At 45.0% G+C, this 12,417-nt stretch overlaps 1 protein-coding gene across 3 annotated transcripts in view; it reads left to right on the top strand.

Moving 5' to 3' along the window:
* Positions 1-5,393, top strand: part of CACNA1H (calcium voltage-gated channel subunit alpha1 H) — a 440,438-nt gene extending 435,045 nt beyond the window's left edge. For 2 of the 3 annotated variants that reach the window (XM_069984196.1, XM_069984195.1), the window contains exons 32-36: positions 217-540; positions 1,316-1,462; positions 2,350-2,530; positions 3,087-3,265; positions 3,781-5,393. In XM_069984196.1, the coding sequence (XP_069840297.1) occupies positions 217-540; positions 1,316-1,462; positions 2,350-2,530; positions 3,087-3,265; positions 3,781-4,968 (2,019 nt within the window). In that variant the 3' untranslated portion in view covers positions 4,969-5,393. The remainder of the gene's footprint in view (positions 1-216; positions 541-1,315; positions 1,463-2,349; positions 2,531-3,086; positions 3,266-3,780) is intronic. The other variant, XM_069984197.1, reaches the window with a different exon arrangement.
* Positions 5,394-12,417: the final 7,024 nt, after the last annotated feature.

The following is a 12,417-nucleotide window of genomic DNA, read 5'->3' as shown; positions in this document are numbered from 1 at the left end:
CCGCAGCACATTGATTGGCTGAGTGGAATGTGCATGTCCATCCCGCTTAAAGGTTCCTTTTACATGACCCGATTTTCATCCGTCCATTGCCGTAAAAAGCACCAGTCAGGGAGATTGCACAAGGCACAGTTAATCATGCTGGGCCGCACGAACAATCGCTGCATTGGACTCTCTGGCATCAATGAAATAACCACATGTGACTTTGTCCCCTTCTAGGACACTCTCCGCGAATGCCACAGTGACGACAAGCACTGCCTCACCTACCTGCCCATCATATCCCCAGTCTATTTCGTCACATTCGTCCTGATTGCCCAGTTCGTCCTGGTTAACGTGGTGGTGGCCGTTCTCATGAAGCATCTCGAGGAAAGCAATAAAGAGGCCAAAGAAGACGCAGAGATGGATGCAGAGATTGAGCTGGAGATGTCAAGAGCCGTCACCCCCATCTGCCCAACAGGCTCCCCAACCTTAGATGGCAAGGCGATCATTGGGGGTCAGGTGTCTATGAAGAAAGAACTACCAGTGTTGTTGAAGCAAGCCAGGGTAAGATTACAGAATGCTGTGTATGCCGAAGTGTTCCTGAAGGGGGCAGTAGTTGGGTTTGGGGGTAATTAAATGGATTCCATCACATTGAATAAGAAGTCTGATCTGTGGGCATCACATGATAGCACAGATCGATATATAGTTACGGGGGAAAGATTCAACATAACATGTTTGTTTGTTTTTTCACTTGAATCTCTGCTCTTTCATTTAAAAACCAATGGGCAGTAAGAAGACCGGCCACTGGACTCCTAAGCCAGAACGAGAGATTAAAGTGAAAAAAACTACATGTTATATTGGATCTTTCTCCGCAAATTATATATCAATCTGATCCGTTCCTCCTGCTCTATAACAGATAAGACTGCTTGTGTAATGTGACCAGTTCCCTTTAAAAGGAACCCGTCACCATGAAAATGCTACCTAAGCTAGCGGCATCGTGTTATAGAGCAGAAGGAGCCGAGCAGATTGATATATATCTTTATGGGAAAAGATTCAGCATAAAGATTGAAATCTCTGATGCTAAGGAGTCCAGTCCACTGAGTGACCCCGCCCACTGGACTCCTTATCACAGAATGAGCAGGGATTCAATCAACATGTTACAAGTTATACTAAATCTTTTCCCACAGAGATGTAGATCAATCTTCTCAGCTCTTTCTGCTCTATAACATGATGGTGGTAGATTAGATAGCATTGTCTTGGTGTCAGAGTCACCTCTGATCTTATAATCCATTCTAGCATGAGCTTAATCTATACTTTTTTCCCTAATTTTGCACTGAAGGGGGCACTGAGCCACGAGAATGTGACTTTATTGATTCCTGATACATTGGATGGTTCAATCCTACGGAAAGAGAAAAGACCAGGCTCCCCTGTGCCCTGTCAGCAGGCCTTGCCACTTCCCCTCCTGCCCTGCAGCTATGGGCCCGAGGTGAATCCCCTGCTCTCTGTCTATATGTCCTGTGTGGTAACCGCAAGCAATGCTTTCCGTGGCTTCTTTGCCTCTACCTTCTAAGCTCTTTTCTTTCCCCTCTTTGAGAGGGCGAGGAGGTCACAACTTCTCATATATTTGTTAGCTGCAATGACAGCTCCTCACCTCTTATGTTCCACCTTTGAAGATCTATGCCCCGCCCCTGAGGATCTATGTGCAACCTGCTTTGCTGACGTTGTTGTCTGTGCTGTTTAATGGAGTGATTTTTCTTTTTAATTTGTTAACTTAAAGGGGTACTCCTTTCTTTCAAATCAACTGGTGTCAGAAAGTGCCAGAGATTTGTAATTCACTTCAATTAAAGTATTCCAGTACTTATCAGTTGCTGTATGTCCTGCAGGAAGTGGTGTATTCTTTCCAGTGTGACACAGTTCTCTCTGCTGCCCCCACTGTCCATGTCAGGAACCGTCCAGTGCAGCAGAAAATCCCCATAAGAAACCTCTCCTGCTCTCAAGACTGGAAAGAAAACACTATTTCCTGCAGGACACACAGAAGATGACAAGTACTGGAAGATTTGAGATTTTATAAATCTTTTTATATTTCCAATATTATATAACACACCATTACCACCAACAACACACACACGCACACACATAATTTCAGCTATTTTCAAGATCTCTGCTGTCTGTGATTGCTGTTCACCTGTACGGACATACAACCCCAGCCACGTTCAGGAATATTTCTTAGCCATTGAGTGTAAAGACAAATGTTTGGAATCACCGACAGCAATTAGAGATCTTGAAAATAGAAAGTAATTGAAACACAGACTGGAAATCCCCTTTAAGGGAAACCTCTATTACCTTAAAGCTAACGTCCTGTCTTCCTTACAGGATGGCGATGTCTACATGAGGGACGGAACCGGATCCCAAAACCTGCTGACAGTCAGAAAGGTCTCTGTGTCCAGAATGATGTCCTTACCCAATGACAGCTACATGTTTCGTCCCGTTCTGCCAGCAAAGTCATCGTACCCTCTGCGGGAAGTAGAGGCCTATGAGGACAGCTATCCAGAAGGTAGGATGATGCTTTACGATATTTCATTTTATAGAGAGAAAGGAAAAAGGTCTATGGCAACCATAAAAATCAGAACCCTCTCGGCAGCTTCCTGACACTGACCACACTTGTAAACACTTGGACCAGGAGATCCCGGGGTGGCTATGTTTATTTTGTGAGTGAATTACCTTGTGTTTGTTAATACCATGAAGACCACAATCCTGGGCAGGATTTCACCCATTAAATAGGGATAAAACAAACCAGGAATGGCTGCCCTCCTTCCAGGTGCTCCATAGTGACTGCCGAATGTCAAATGAGAACACTCGCGTACCCAAGATCAATGGGTTCAGCCAACCTCCTTCATACTCATTAGACAAGTGTCATCTGGTCCTGCTGATTATCTGATGTGTATGTTGGTGTCCCAGCTCTTTTTCCACAGATGATTATGGGGCAGAGAAGGATTGGGCATGTCGGAGTTCAACTGTCCGATCCTTGTTCTTGGAGAGATAGGTTGCCACCAGAGGAGTCCACTTGTCATGCCTTTGGAATGATTCTTTACCGTGTTTTCTTACTATAGGATCACTTCTGTCAGTCCATTCCCAACCAACCGAATCTGGCAACTCTCTGAAAACACCTGTGGACCATCAGCCTCTGCCGTCACCGAGCTGCCATGTGGACAGTGATGACATGCCTAAAATTCCACCTCCATGCCCCGCCTCCAGGTCGCCCAGTCTGAACAGATTGCTTCGACGGCAGGTAACGGTGATTATGTTAAACATGGCAATCTCCAATAGTGGTGTCCAGCTATAAGATACATCTTAGATGAGCAAAACTAAAGCATGAGTCTGATCAATCGACATTTGAATACCAATAGCTGAAGAAGCTGGATGCAGCCCTAGGTTGTCTGGGAAAACATGCACACAGCCAATGGCCTATGGCTGTATCCATGTTTTCCCAGACTCCCTAGGGCTGCATCCATCCTCAGCCACCAGTACTGGAATGTCGAATGTTCAGACTCGAGCATGCTCGCGTTGTGCTTATCTCTAGTTCACAATGTTTGGTGGTCTCATTTCTAAAACAACAAGGGTCCATATAGCTTTAACTCAGAGAGAGTACCTCAGAGCCCCCTCCTAAAAGGAAGCACCACTTGTGAGAAATATTTAAAACAGAGCTGCTCCTTAAAGGGACGCTCCGCATTTAACCAGCGCTAAAAGATTTGTGTAGTATTACATGCCAGTTGCATCCTTATGGACATCTTGTTTGTCCCCTAGGAGGCCATACACATGGATTCGGTTGACTATCAGAATGGCGATTCCAAGGACAGCATTCAACTGGAATCGGCAGAGACTTCCAATCTGAAAACACCTTCACTAAATAACCTTGTTCCCAACTTGCTCTGCCCAACGCCCCTATCTCTGCAGGGAACCCCGCAATCTTCCCCTAAACTATCTCCCCTCCACAGACATTCCAGCGTTCATACTCGCAAGCATACATATAGCCAACACAGTATTCCCAGTCGTCCTTCAAGCATGAGCAGTGACAACACCAACCCAGACGAGTCCACATTAGAGTCCTCCGATCCAGCCGACGAAGAGGTCAGCCACATTAACAGCCTGGCCACTAGCTGGAGAGGACAATCCAACCATAGAAGTCACTCCGTTTCTCCATTCATCTCCCAAGTTTCATCTCCTCCTCCTTCTCCTTCACTACTTAAGAACTGCAATAGCACAGCTAGCCTGGGTGGGACCAGCAGCAAAGACTTGAAGAAGTTCTACAGTGTTGATACTCAAGGATTTTTAGCAAAGCCCATGTGGGCGGAAGACCAAAGGAGGCACTCAATCGAGATCTGCCCCTCCATCGATGATGATGGGGATTCCTGCTTTGATCTGTCCATCGATGACAAACATAACTCTTCTATTCTCATACGGTCCGACCCAGAGTACATCAATGGGGTTCGAAGGAAGAAGAAGATGAGCCCGCCTTGTATTTCTATAGATCCTCCCATGGAGGACGAGAACGGCACAGCTTCACGTACCAAAGCATTGGAGAACAGCATGATGTTACGGAGGCGGACACCGTCGTGTGAATCCACAGCATACAGGGACTCTGTAGACCTTAGTGACAGCCAGGCTGTAGAACAGCAATCGAAAACTGAGAGGCGGACCCAAGCACCTTGTCGCAACGAACACTTGATCATTCCCGGCTATTCTTTAGACCAGCTGGAGACAAACAGCTTCTCAGAACTTTTACCGGAGGGTGGACGCCCCACTTCTCCCTCCATAGTCATTGTGGACTCCAGGCCCGATACGGGGGCCTTAGAAATTAAGCAACTAGACCATCTTCATAGCAACAATTCTGAAAAGAACAGAGATTTTACAGATATTAAAAGTTCTTTGAAAAATCCTGCACTAGTCGACGCTTCTAACACATCAAGCGAAGTGACGGACAAACCGTTATAGCTTTTATGGATACAAGGGCTTGTGACATTGATGAACCACTGGATAGACGGGTCTACGAATGCCCCTGTGGGCGTTGAGGGCTTTCGATAAGCGGCGGTCGGGGGAGGGGTTCATTTTGGAGGATAGAGAAGGGCGGATGGTTTGAATAAAACAAAAAATAATAAAAATGTTTTGATTTGTTTGATTTTATAAACGAAATACGGAGACAACTTCCCATATAGCCTCAATCACATTGATTCGAGTTTTTAATTTGAATGGTTTTTGTTTTATTTTAATTTTTTTGGTTTGTTTTCTTTGGGTTTGTTTTTATATTTTTAAGCTGGCACTTTTTTATTGTGCAGAGACACAGTATGCAGAAGTGCTGACAGATGAAGACTTGTACAATATCTGTATATCAGCAGTATAAATAAAATAGAAATAATGTATTTGTGGAAAGACGGCATCCTTATTTCTGCTGTGTGCTGACAGTCTGTTTTATTGGGTTCTGCGGAGTTCTGTACATGTCTAATGTACCGTATGCTACGATTTGTCGCCATTTTCAAGATCTCTACTTGCTGTCAGTCAGTGACAACATCCAGAGCCCAACTGATCATGTGACACAGAGTTCGGAGGGGACTGTGCTCAGCAACGTCTTCTCCTGGCTCGTTCTTGCGATCAGTACAGGTCCGAACATTCAGACTCGGACAGATCAAAACTTTTGATGTGTCAAAAGTTTTTTTTATGAGGACAGTGACACTTTAAGCATGGGTGCAACTACTACATCTAAGTCTCCTATAGCTACACCCAGGTTATAGGGACAAATAGCCTCTAGGGTGCTATATATGGCTTTTAAACTTACCCGTTGCAAATGTTTATTTTTTTTTTTTTTAAGAAATCCACAGGGATTGTGATCGCAAGCAGTTTTGCAATATACTCACTTAAAGTGACTCTGTACCCACAATCTGACCCCCCCAAACCGCTTGTACCTTCGGATAGCTGCTTTTAATCCAAGATCTGTCCTGGGGTCCGTTCGGCAGGTGATGCAGTTATTGTCCTAAAAAACAACTTTTAAACTTGTAGCCCATGCCAAACGGGAGTATCTGTGCCCTAACTTTGCACCACCCCTCCGTCCCTCCTCCCCACCCTCCTCATCGTTAGGAATGTCACTGGAACATTTTCTCCATGCTGAACATTGCACAGGTGCTTAATGATCCAGCCCATGTTCAGTATTCACACAGGTGAGGAATAGGAGACAATCTGCCTGGAGTATTCCTAATGATGAAGAGGGTGGGGAGGAGGGATGGAGGGGTGGTGCAAAGTTAGGGCACAGATACTCCCGTTTGGCACAGGGCTGCAAGTTTAAAAGTTGTTTTTTAGGACAATAACTGCATCACCTGCCGAACGGACCCCAGGACAGATCTTAGATTAAAAGCAGCTATCTGAAGGTACAAGTGGTTTGGGGGGTTCAGATTGGGGGTACAGAGTCGCTTTAAAGGGGTTATCCAGCGCTACAAAAACATGGCCACTTTTACCCCCTCTCTTGTCTCCAGTTCAGGTGCGGTTTGCAGTTAAGCTCCATTTACTTTAATGGAACTGAGTTTCAAACCCCACCCATTCTGGAAGAGTGGTGCAAAAGAGGCCATGTTTTTGTAGAACTGGATGACCCCTTTAATATTTTTTATGTTTAAATCAATACGGCAATACATACGGCAAAATTGCAGTCCAGACTTTGTGACAGGAGAGCTGACCATACAATGCAAGCATCCCCGGGATTTTCTGCTACTGAATGTGAACGTGCAGCAGTTGTACACATGCACTGTGATGGGAGACTTGTAGTGGTTATATGTATAGCCTAGAATAGAGCCTGAGGCGATGGAGCATGATACAAGGGTTTAAAGAACACAAACAGATAAATCTTGCCCCACCCCTCAGGTCCTGCACTAGATATTATCAGTTTTGCCTAAACTGTCCCTTTAATTTAGAGTGCCAAACAGGGAGATTTTCACGAAGTCATGTGAAAAATAAAATTACGGCAGTGTCTAAATCCCGTACTGTAAAGGGACTTCGCTGGGCGTGCGTACGCGGCTATCCAGGCAAGCCCCGCCCTGTCCGGATTTCATTGGCCGCTCCACTCCGGGCTTCCTAGCAGCCAAAATCAGACCCTGCCTGACCCCCGGCCCTAATCCGAACATTAAATTTTAGGGTTAGGGTTGGGGGTCAGATTAGGGTTACATCCCACTGATTTGTCATGTTCTAACCCTCCCCACAGCCCCAACCTTAACCCTAACCTTTCTGATTAGCACCAACCCTGAGGGTTAAGGTTAGGGTTGTTGTGTGGGCAGGGTATAGTTAAGTAATATGTTGTTAGTAACCCTAATCCGACCCCCAACCCTAAAACTAAACATTCGCATTAGAGTTGAGGGTCCGGCAGGGTCTGATTTTGGCTGCTAGGAAGCCCGGACTGGAGCAGCCAATGAAATCCGGCCAGGGCGGGGCTTGCCTGGAGAGCTGTGTGCGCGCACCCATTGAAGTCTCTTTGCGGTACGGGATTTAGTCACAACCATAAAATTACCCCTATCAGTCCTTTTCAGAGCTGCTGACTGGCTAAAAAGGACCATGTGATACACCATGTGACACCACAGAACCAGGAAGTGCCTTTATGCCACTCTATGTATTGTCTGTGTACTTGACCTGATTATCTCAGATGAGCGCTTTAATATATACTCGGGTGCACCAATAGTGGGTGTAGAGATCGGGGAAGTCGCACATGGTGGATGGGTGACTGGTTACACATTTTGCACTGGCGCTTAGAATATTAAAGGGGTATTCCACTCAAGTATAACTTTTGATATGTTGCTGCCCATGGTGAGACTAACAATTCCTTCAATACTTGTTATTATCTATTCAGTCTCTTTGACCCAATTCTCAGCTGCTGCTTTCTGCTGAAGAAACAAAAATCAGTGTGTGAGCTTTTCTCTCTGTCTCCCCCTCCTCCCCCTCCCTTCTGAGACAGATGATGTAAACAAGTCCCTGGCAGGCTTTATCTGCAACATTGTAGCTTCTATGTAATGCCAGGAGGGATAATCACAGTGAGTTTATTAGCAACTTGACATCAGAATACATCAGCCGTCTCAGAAGGGAGGGGGAGACAGAGAGAAAAGCTCACACACAGATTTTTATGTCTTCAACAGAAAGCAGCAGCTAAGAACTGAGGGAAGGAGACTGAATAGATAATTACATGTATGGAAGAAATTGTTAGTCTCAGCATGGGCAGCAACATATCAAAAATTATGCTTGAGTGGAATATCCCTTTAAGGCTACTTTTCTACATGTGTCTAAATGATATCTCTGTGACCATTATGACTGTCGAATTCAATGGGACAAGTAGACCATGTAATATATATAGCATATGCTGGGAAACAAGGATCGGCTTGGTGCTGAGCCTGCCCAACCTGCCCTTCTTATCATCCCCTAGGTCTATAGACTGCATACAGAGCTGCAGAAACCACAAGAGATCTATATTCTCCCGTTATCTTTTATAGAAGCTCATGAGAACCACAAACTGGCCCTGTAGGTTCTATATATTAAGAAATAGCCAGAGACAGTATGAATCTTACCACCATGCCTATATCCCACAGTACCATAGCATTACCCAAAGCAGTTACACCCATGCTATAGTATCTACTGAGCCCTGGACACTTGTTGGGGGTTGATTAGTTCTTAGCCATAAGAAGCCGGCTAGCCCCCACATATGGGGCTCCCAGGTTACATTGTGGCTGCCCAGGGTATATATACACTATGGTTTCGGTAAAGTGGTACATCTCCCAATCCCTGGTGGTCAGTGGTACATTTTACCAAATTGGTGTTTGGGTGATACCAGATCTTCTAAAACTTTTTCTACTCGCGCCTCACCAGCCAATTCATAGTGATGTTACAAATGCCACAATGCTGCCCAATACACACGTTAGAAATACCACAGTGCAGCACAGAACCCCCCCCCCCAGCAGCACCATAGAAATACCACAGTGCAGTACAGAACACCCCCCAGCAGCACCATAGAAATACCACAGTGCAGCACAGAACACCCCCCAGCAGCACCATAGAAATACCACAGTGCAGCACAGAACACCCCCCCCCCCAGCAGCACCATAGAAATACCACAGTGCAGCACAGAACACCCCCCCCCCCCCAGCAACACCATAGAAATACCACAGTGCAGCACAGAACACCCCCCCCCCCCAGCAGCACCATAGAAATACCACAGTGCAGCACAGAACACCCCCCCCCCCCAGCAACACCATAGAAATACCACAGTGCAGCACAGAACACCCCCCAGCAGCACCATAGAAATACCACAGTGCAGCACAGAACACCCCCCCCCCCCCCAGCAGCACCATAGAAATACCACAGTGCAGCACAGAACACCCCCCCCCCAGCAACACCATAGAAATACCACAGTGCAGCACAGAACACCCCCCCCCCCCAGCAACACCATAGAAATACCACAGTGCAGCACAGAACACCCCCCAGCAACACCATAGAAATACCACAGTGCAGCACAGAACACCCCCCAGCAACACCATAGAAATACCACAGTGCAGCACAGAACACCCCCCAGCAGCACCATAGAAATACCACAGTGCAGCACAAAACACCCCCCCCCTCCCCCAGCAGCACCATAGAAATACCACAGTGCAACAAAGAATACTACCCCTGTAGCAGCACCATAAAATATCACCATGCAGCGGTTATATTACTACTTGCAGCACCAAACAAATGGCACAATACCACACAATACACACCATACAAATACCACAGTGCAGCACAGAACACCGCACCAGCAGCACCGTAGATATAATACAGTGCAGCACAGAATAACTCTCACACAGCACCACATATGTCTATTGTCTATAAAGGATCCAGTCCATGGTCCCTGGTGGACAGTGGTGCTCTCAGCAAATTTCATGTAACATCAGGTAACAGTGCAGATAGTGAAGACGTATACAAAGCCTGGGATCTGGTGTCAATCAGCAAAGCAGGTCACCTCCAAAATGAAGACGTTACTAATAGGATAGCCCAGGTGACTAATCATCCCGCCCGCTGAAGCGGAGTTTATATTTGGTCTATAATATGTATGTTTTCCATCTCAGCCCGGGCACCTGGCACTTCGGTTACTCTGACAAACATGCCATGTCCGTGCTCAGTACACATCCTCCTGACAGGTAGTCATTAGGGAGAGCTGCAGCCCTTTATGGATGCTCTGCATTAGCAGAAAATTGATTCTTGCTGTCTTTATTAGATGGCGGTGCTCTGCACTTATCTGTTTACTTTGTTAAGGGCTTCATAAGCCGGGCACGTGGCGGCTAGCTGCTAATTCAGCTGTCACAGCTGATGGGATTATTGCTGGACATATGGGTGTCCTGTACTAATAGCCACAAGGGGGCGTAGTGCTAATATAATCTCCTCTGGTGAACCCATAAATGATGACGCTGCATGAATAGCAATTGCCTTACACTTCATTAATGGGAACCTGCAACTTATATTGTAGCTAAAAGACCCTCCCCACATGCCTTGTCTATACTATATACTATATAGGGGGTTTCTGTTGTTTTTAGAAAATTGCTTACAGTTGAAATAAAAATAAATGAATAAAATAATCGCCTATAAATCAGACATGAGATACATTATACATGTGACACTGCAGCCAATCCTAGTCCTCAGTGGTCTCTTCTTGGATGTAAGGCACGCAACCACCGGGGCCAGTGACTGGCCACAGCATCACATGAACGATGTAGGCCTGGCAGGGAGCCCTAAAGGGGCAATTGGCAAATTGATGGGTGAGTAAAGTGTTTTTTTGTTTTTTGTTTGCATAAAAAAAAAAAATGCTTTAACTAAACATTGAATCTGATTTTTTTTCCTCTTATTCTTGTAAAAAAAAAAAAAAACAATGTTAGGCCATGTTCACACAACGTAAGCTCCCTACTAATCACGGATGTTGTTGCAACGGCCATGATTAGTGCAAAACTTACGTTGTGCTGAAGGAGGAGGGAATCCCGGCTGGAGTGTATACACATAGTATACACTCCGGCCGGGATCCCTAGTGGCACCGCATAGTTCACACAATGGAGCGTGCGGCTCCACCCGCACGCTCCATTGTGTGCAGTGGGGAATTCGGCTGGTCTCTTACAGGGTCTGAACATAGCCTTACACAACATCCATATCAGTGGTGTATAGCCCTCATGTTTTTTCCAAACCTGCTGATTGCTGATTTTGATCGGTCGTCATGGTCTGGGTGTTTAGACCCCCACAATACAGTCAGGAGAAGCACCCGGCTGAGCACTTCACTCCCCATCTCATTGCAGGTGACAGGCTCCATGTCAATTCTGCAAAGACACAGGGAGATCAGCGAGCCGGGGAGAGAAGTGCTCAACCGTGGGCTTCTTGCTTTAGCGATCTGAAAACCCAGATATAGGAACAATCAAAACTCTTGACATGTCTGTGTGTTAAGTCAAAAGTTTGTTAAAGTGACCATAAGACAGTCGTATATATCACCTTACAGAATTGTACAAATATACCACCACCACAGGTCCCCATAGTTTAGCGTGAGAGCGGAGGGTTGGGCAATTCTAAAGCTTACGAAAACTACTGCGGATCACCCATGCATGGTATATCTGCATGTAACATCCATGTATGTACAGCGGTGTCAGAAAGGATTACCAGCCGCTCAGGCACAATGCCAATTTGGGGGAAGAAAGAAATGTAAAGGTGTAACTTAACCCTTTCATACCGCAGGGGGGGTCACACTATACGAGTAAGGGCAGGGACTACTGTCCATTCCTGGCAAGATTATTGGAAGCAATCCATAGTAGAGCATGATAGATAGATAGATAGATAGATAGATAGATAGATAGATAGATAGATAGATAGATAGGAGATAGATAGATAGATAGATAGATAGATAGATAGATAGATAGATAGATAGATAGATAGGAGATAGATAGATAGATAATAGATAGATAGGAGATAGATAGATAGATAGATAGATAGATAGATAGATAGATAGATAGATAGATAGGAGATAGATAGATAGATAGATAGGAGATAGATAGATAGGAGATAGATAGATAGATAGATAGATAGATAGATAGATAGATAGATAGGAGATAGATAGGAGATAGATAGATAGATAGATAGATAGATAGATAGGAGATAGATAGATAGATAGGAGATAGATAGATAGATAGATAGATAGATAGATAGATAGATAGGAGATAGATAGATAGATAGAAGATAGATAGATAGATAGATAGATAGATAGATAGATAGATAGATAGGTAGGTAGATAGATAGATAGATAGATAGATAGATAGATAGATAGGATATAGATAGATAGATAGATAGATAGATAGATAGATAGATAGGAGATAGATAGATAGATAGGAGATAGATAGATAGATAGATAGATAGATA

This window comes from Dendropsophus ebraccatus, chromosome 9 (assembly GCF_027789765.1).
Source record: "Dendropsophus ebraccatus isolate aDenEbr1 chromosome 9, aDenEbr1.pat, whole genome shotgun sequence".
NCBI lineage: Eukaryota > Metazoa > Chordata > Amphibia > Anura > Hylidae > Dendropsophus > Dendropsophus ebraccatus.
This window is presented reverse-complemented; position numbering and strand designations above follow the sequence as displayed.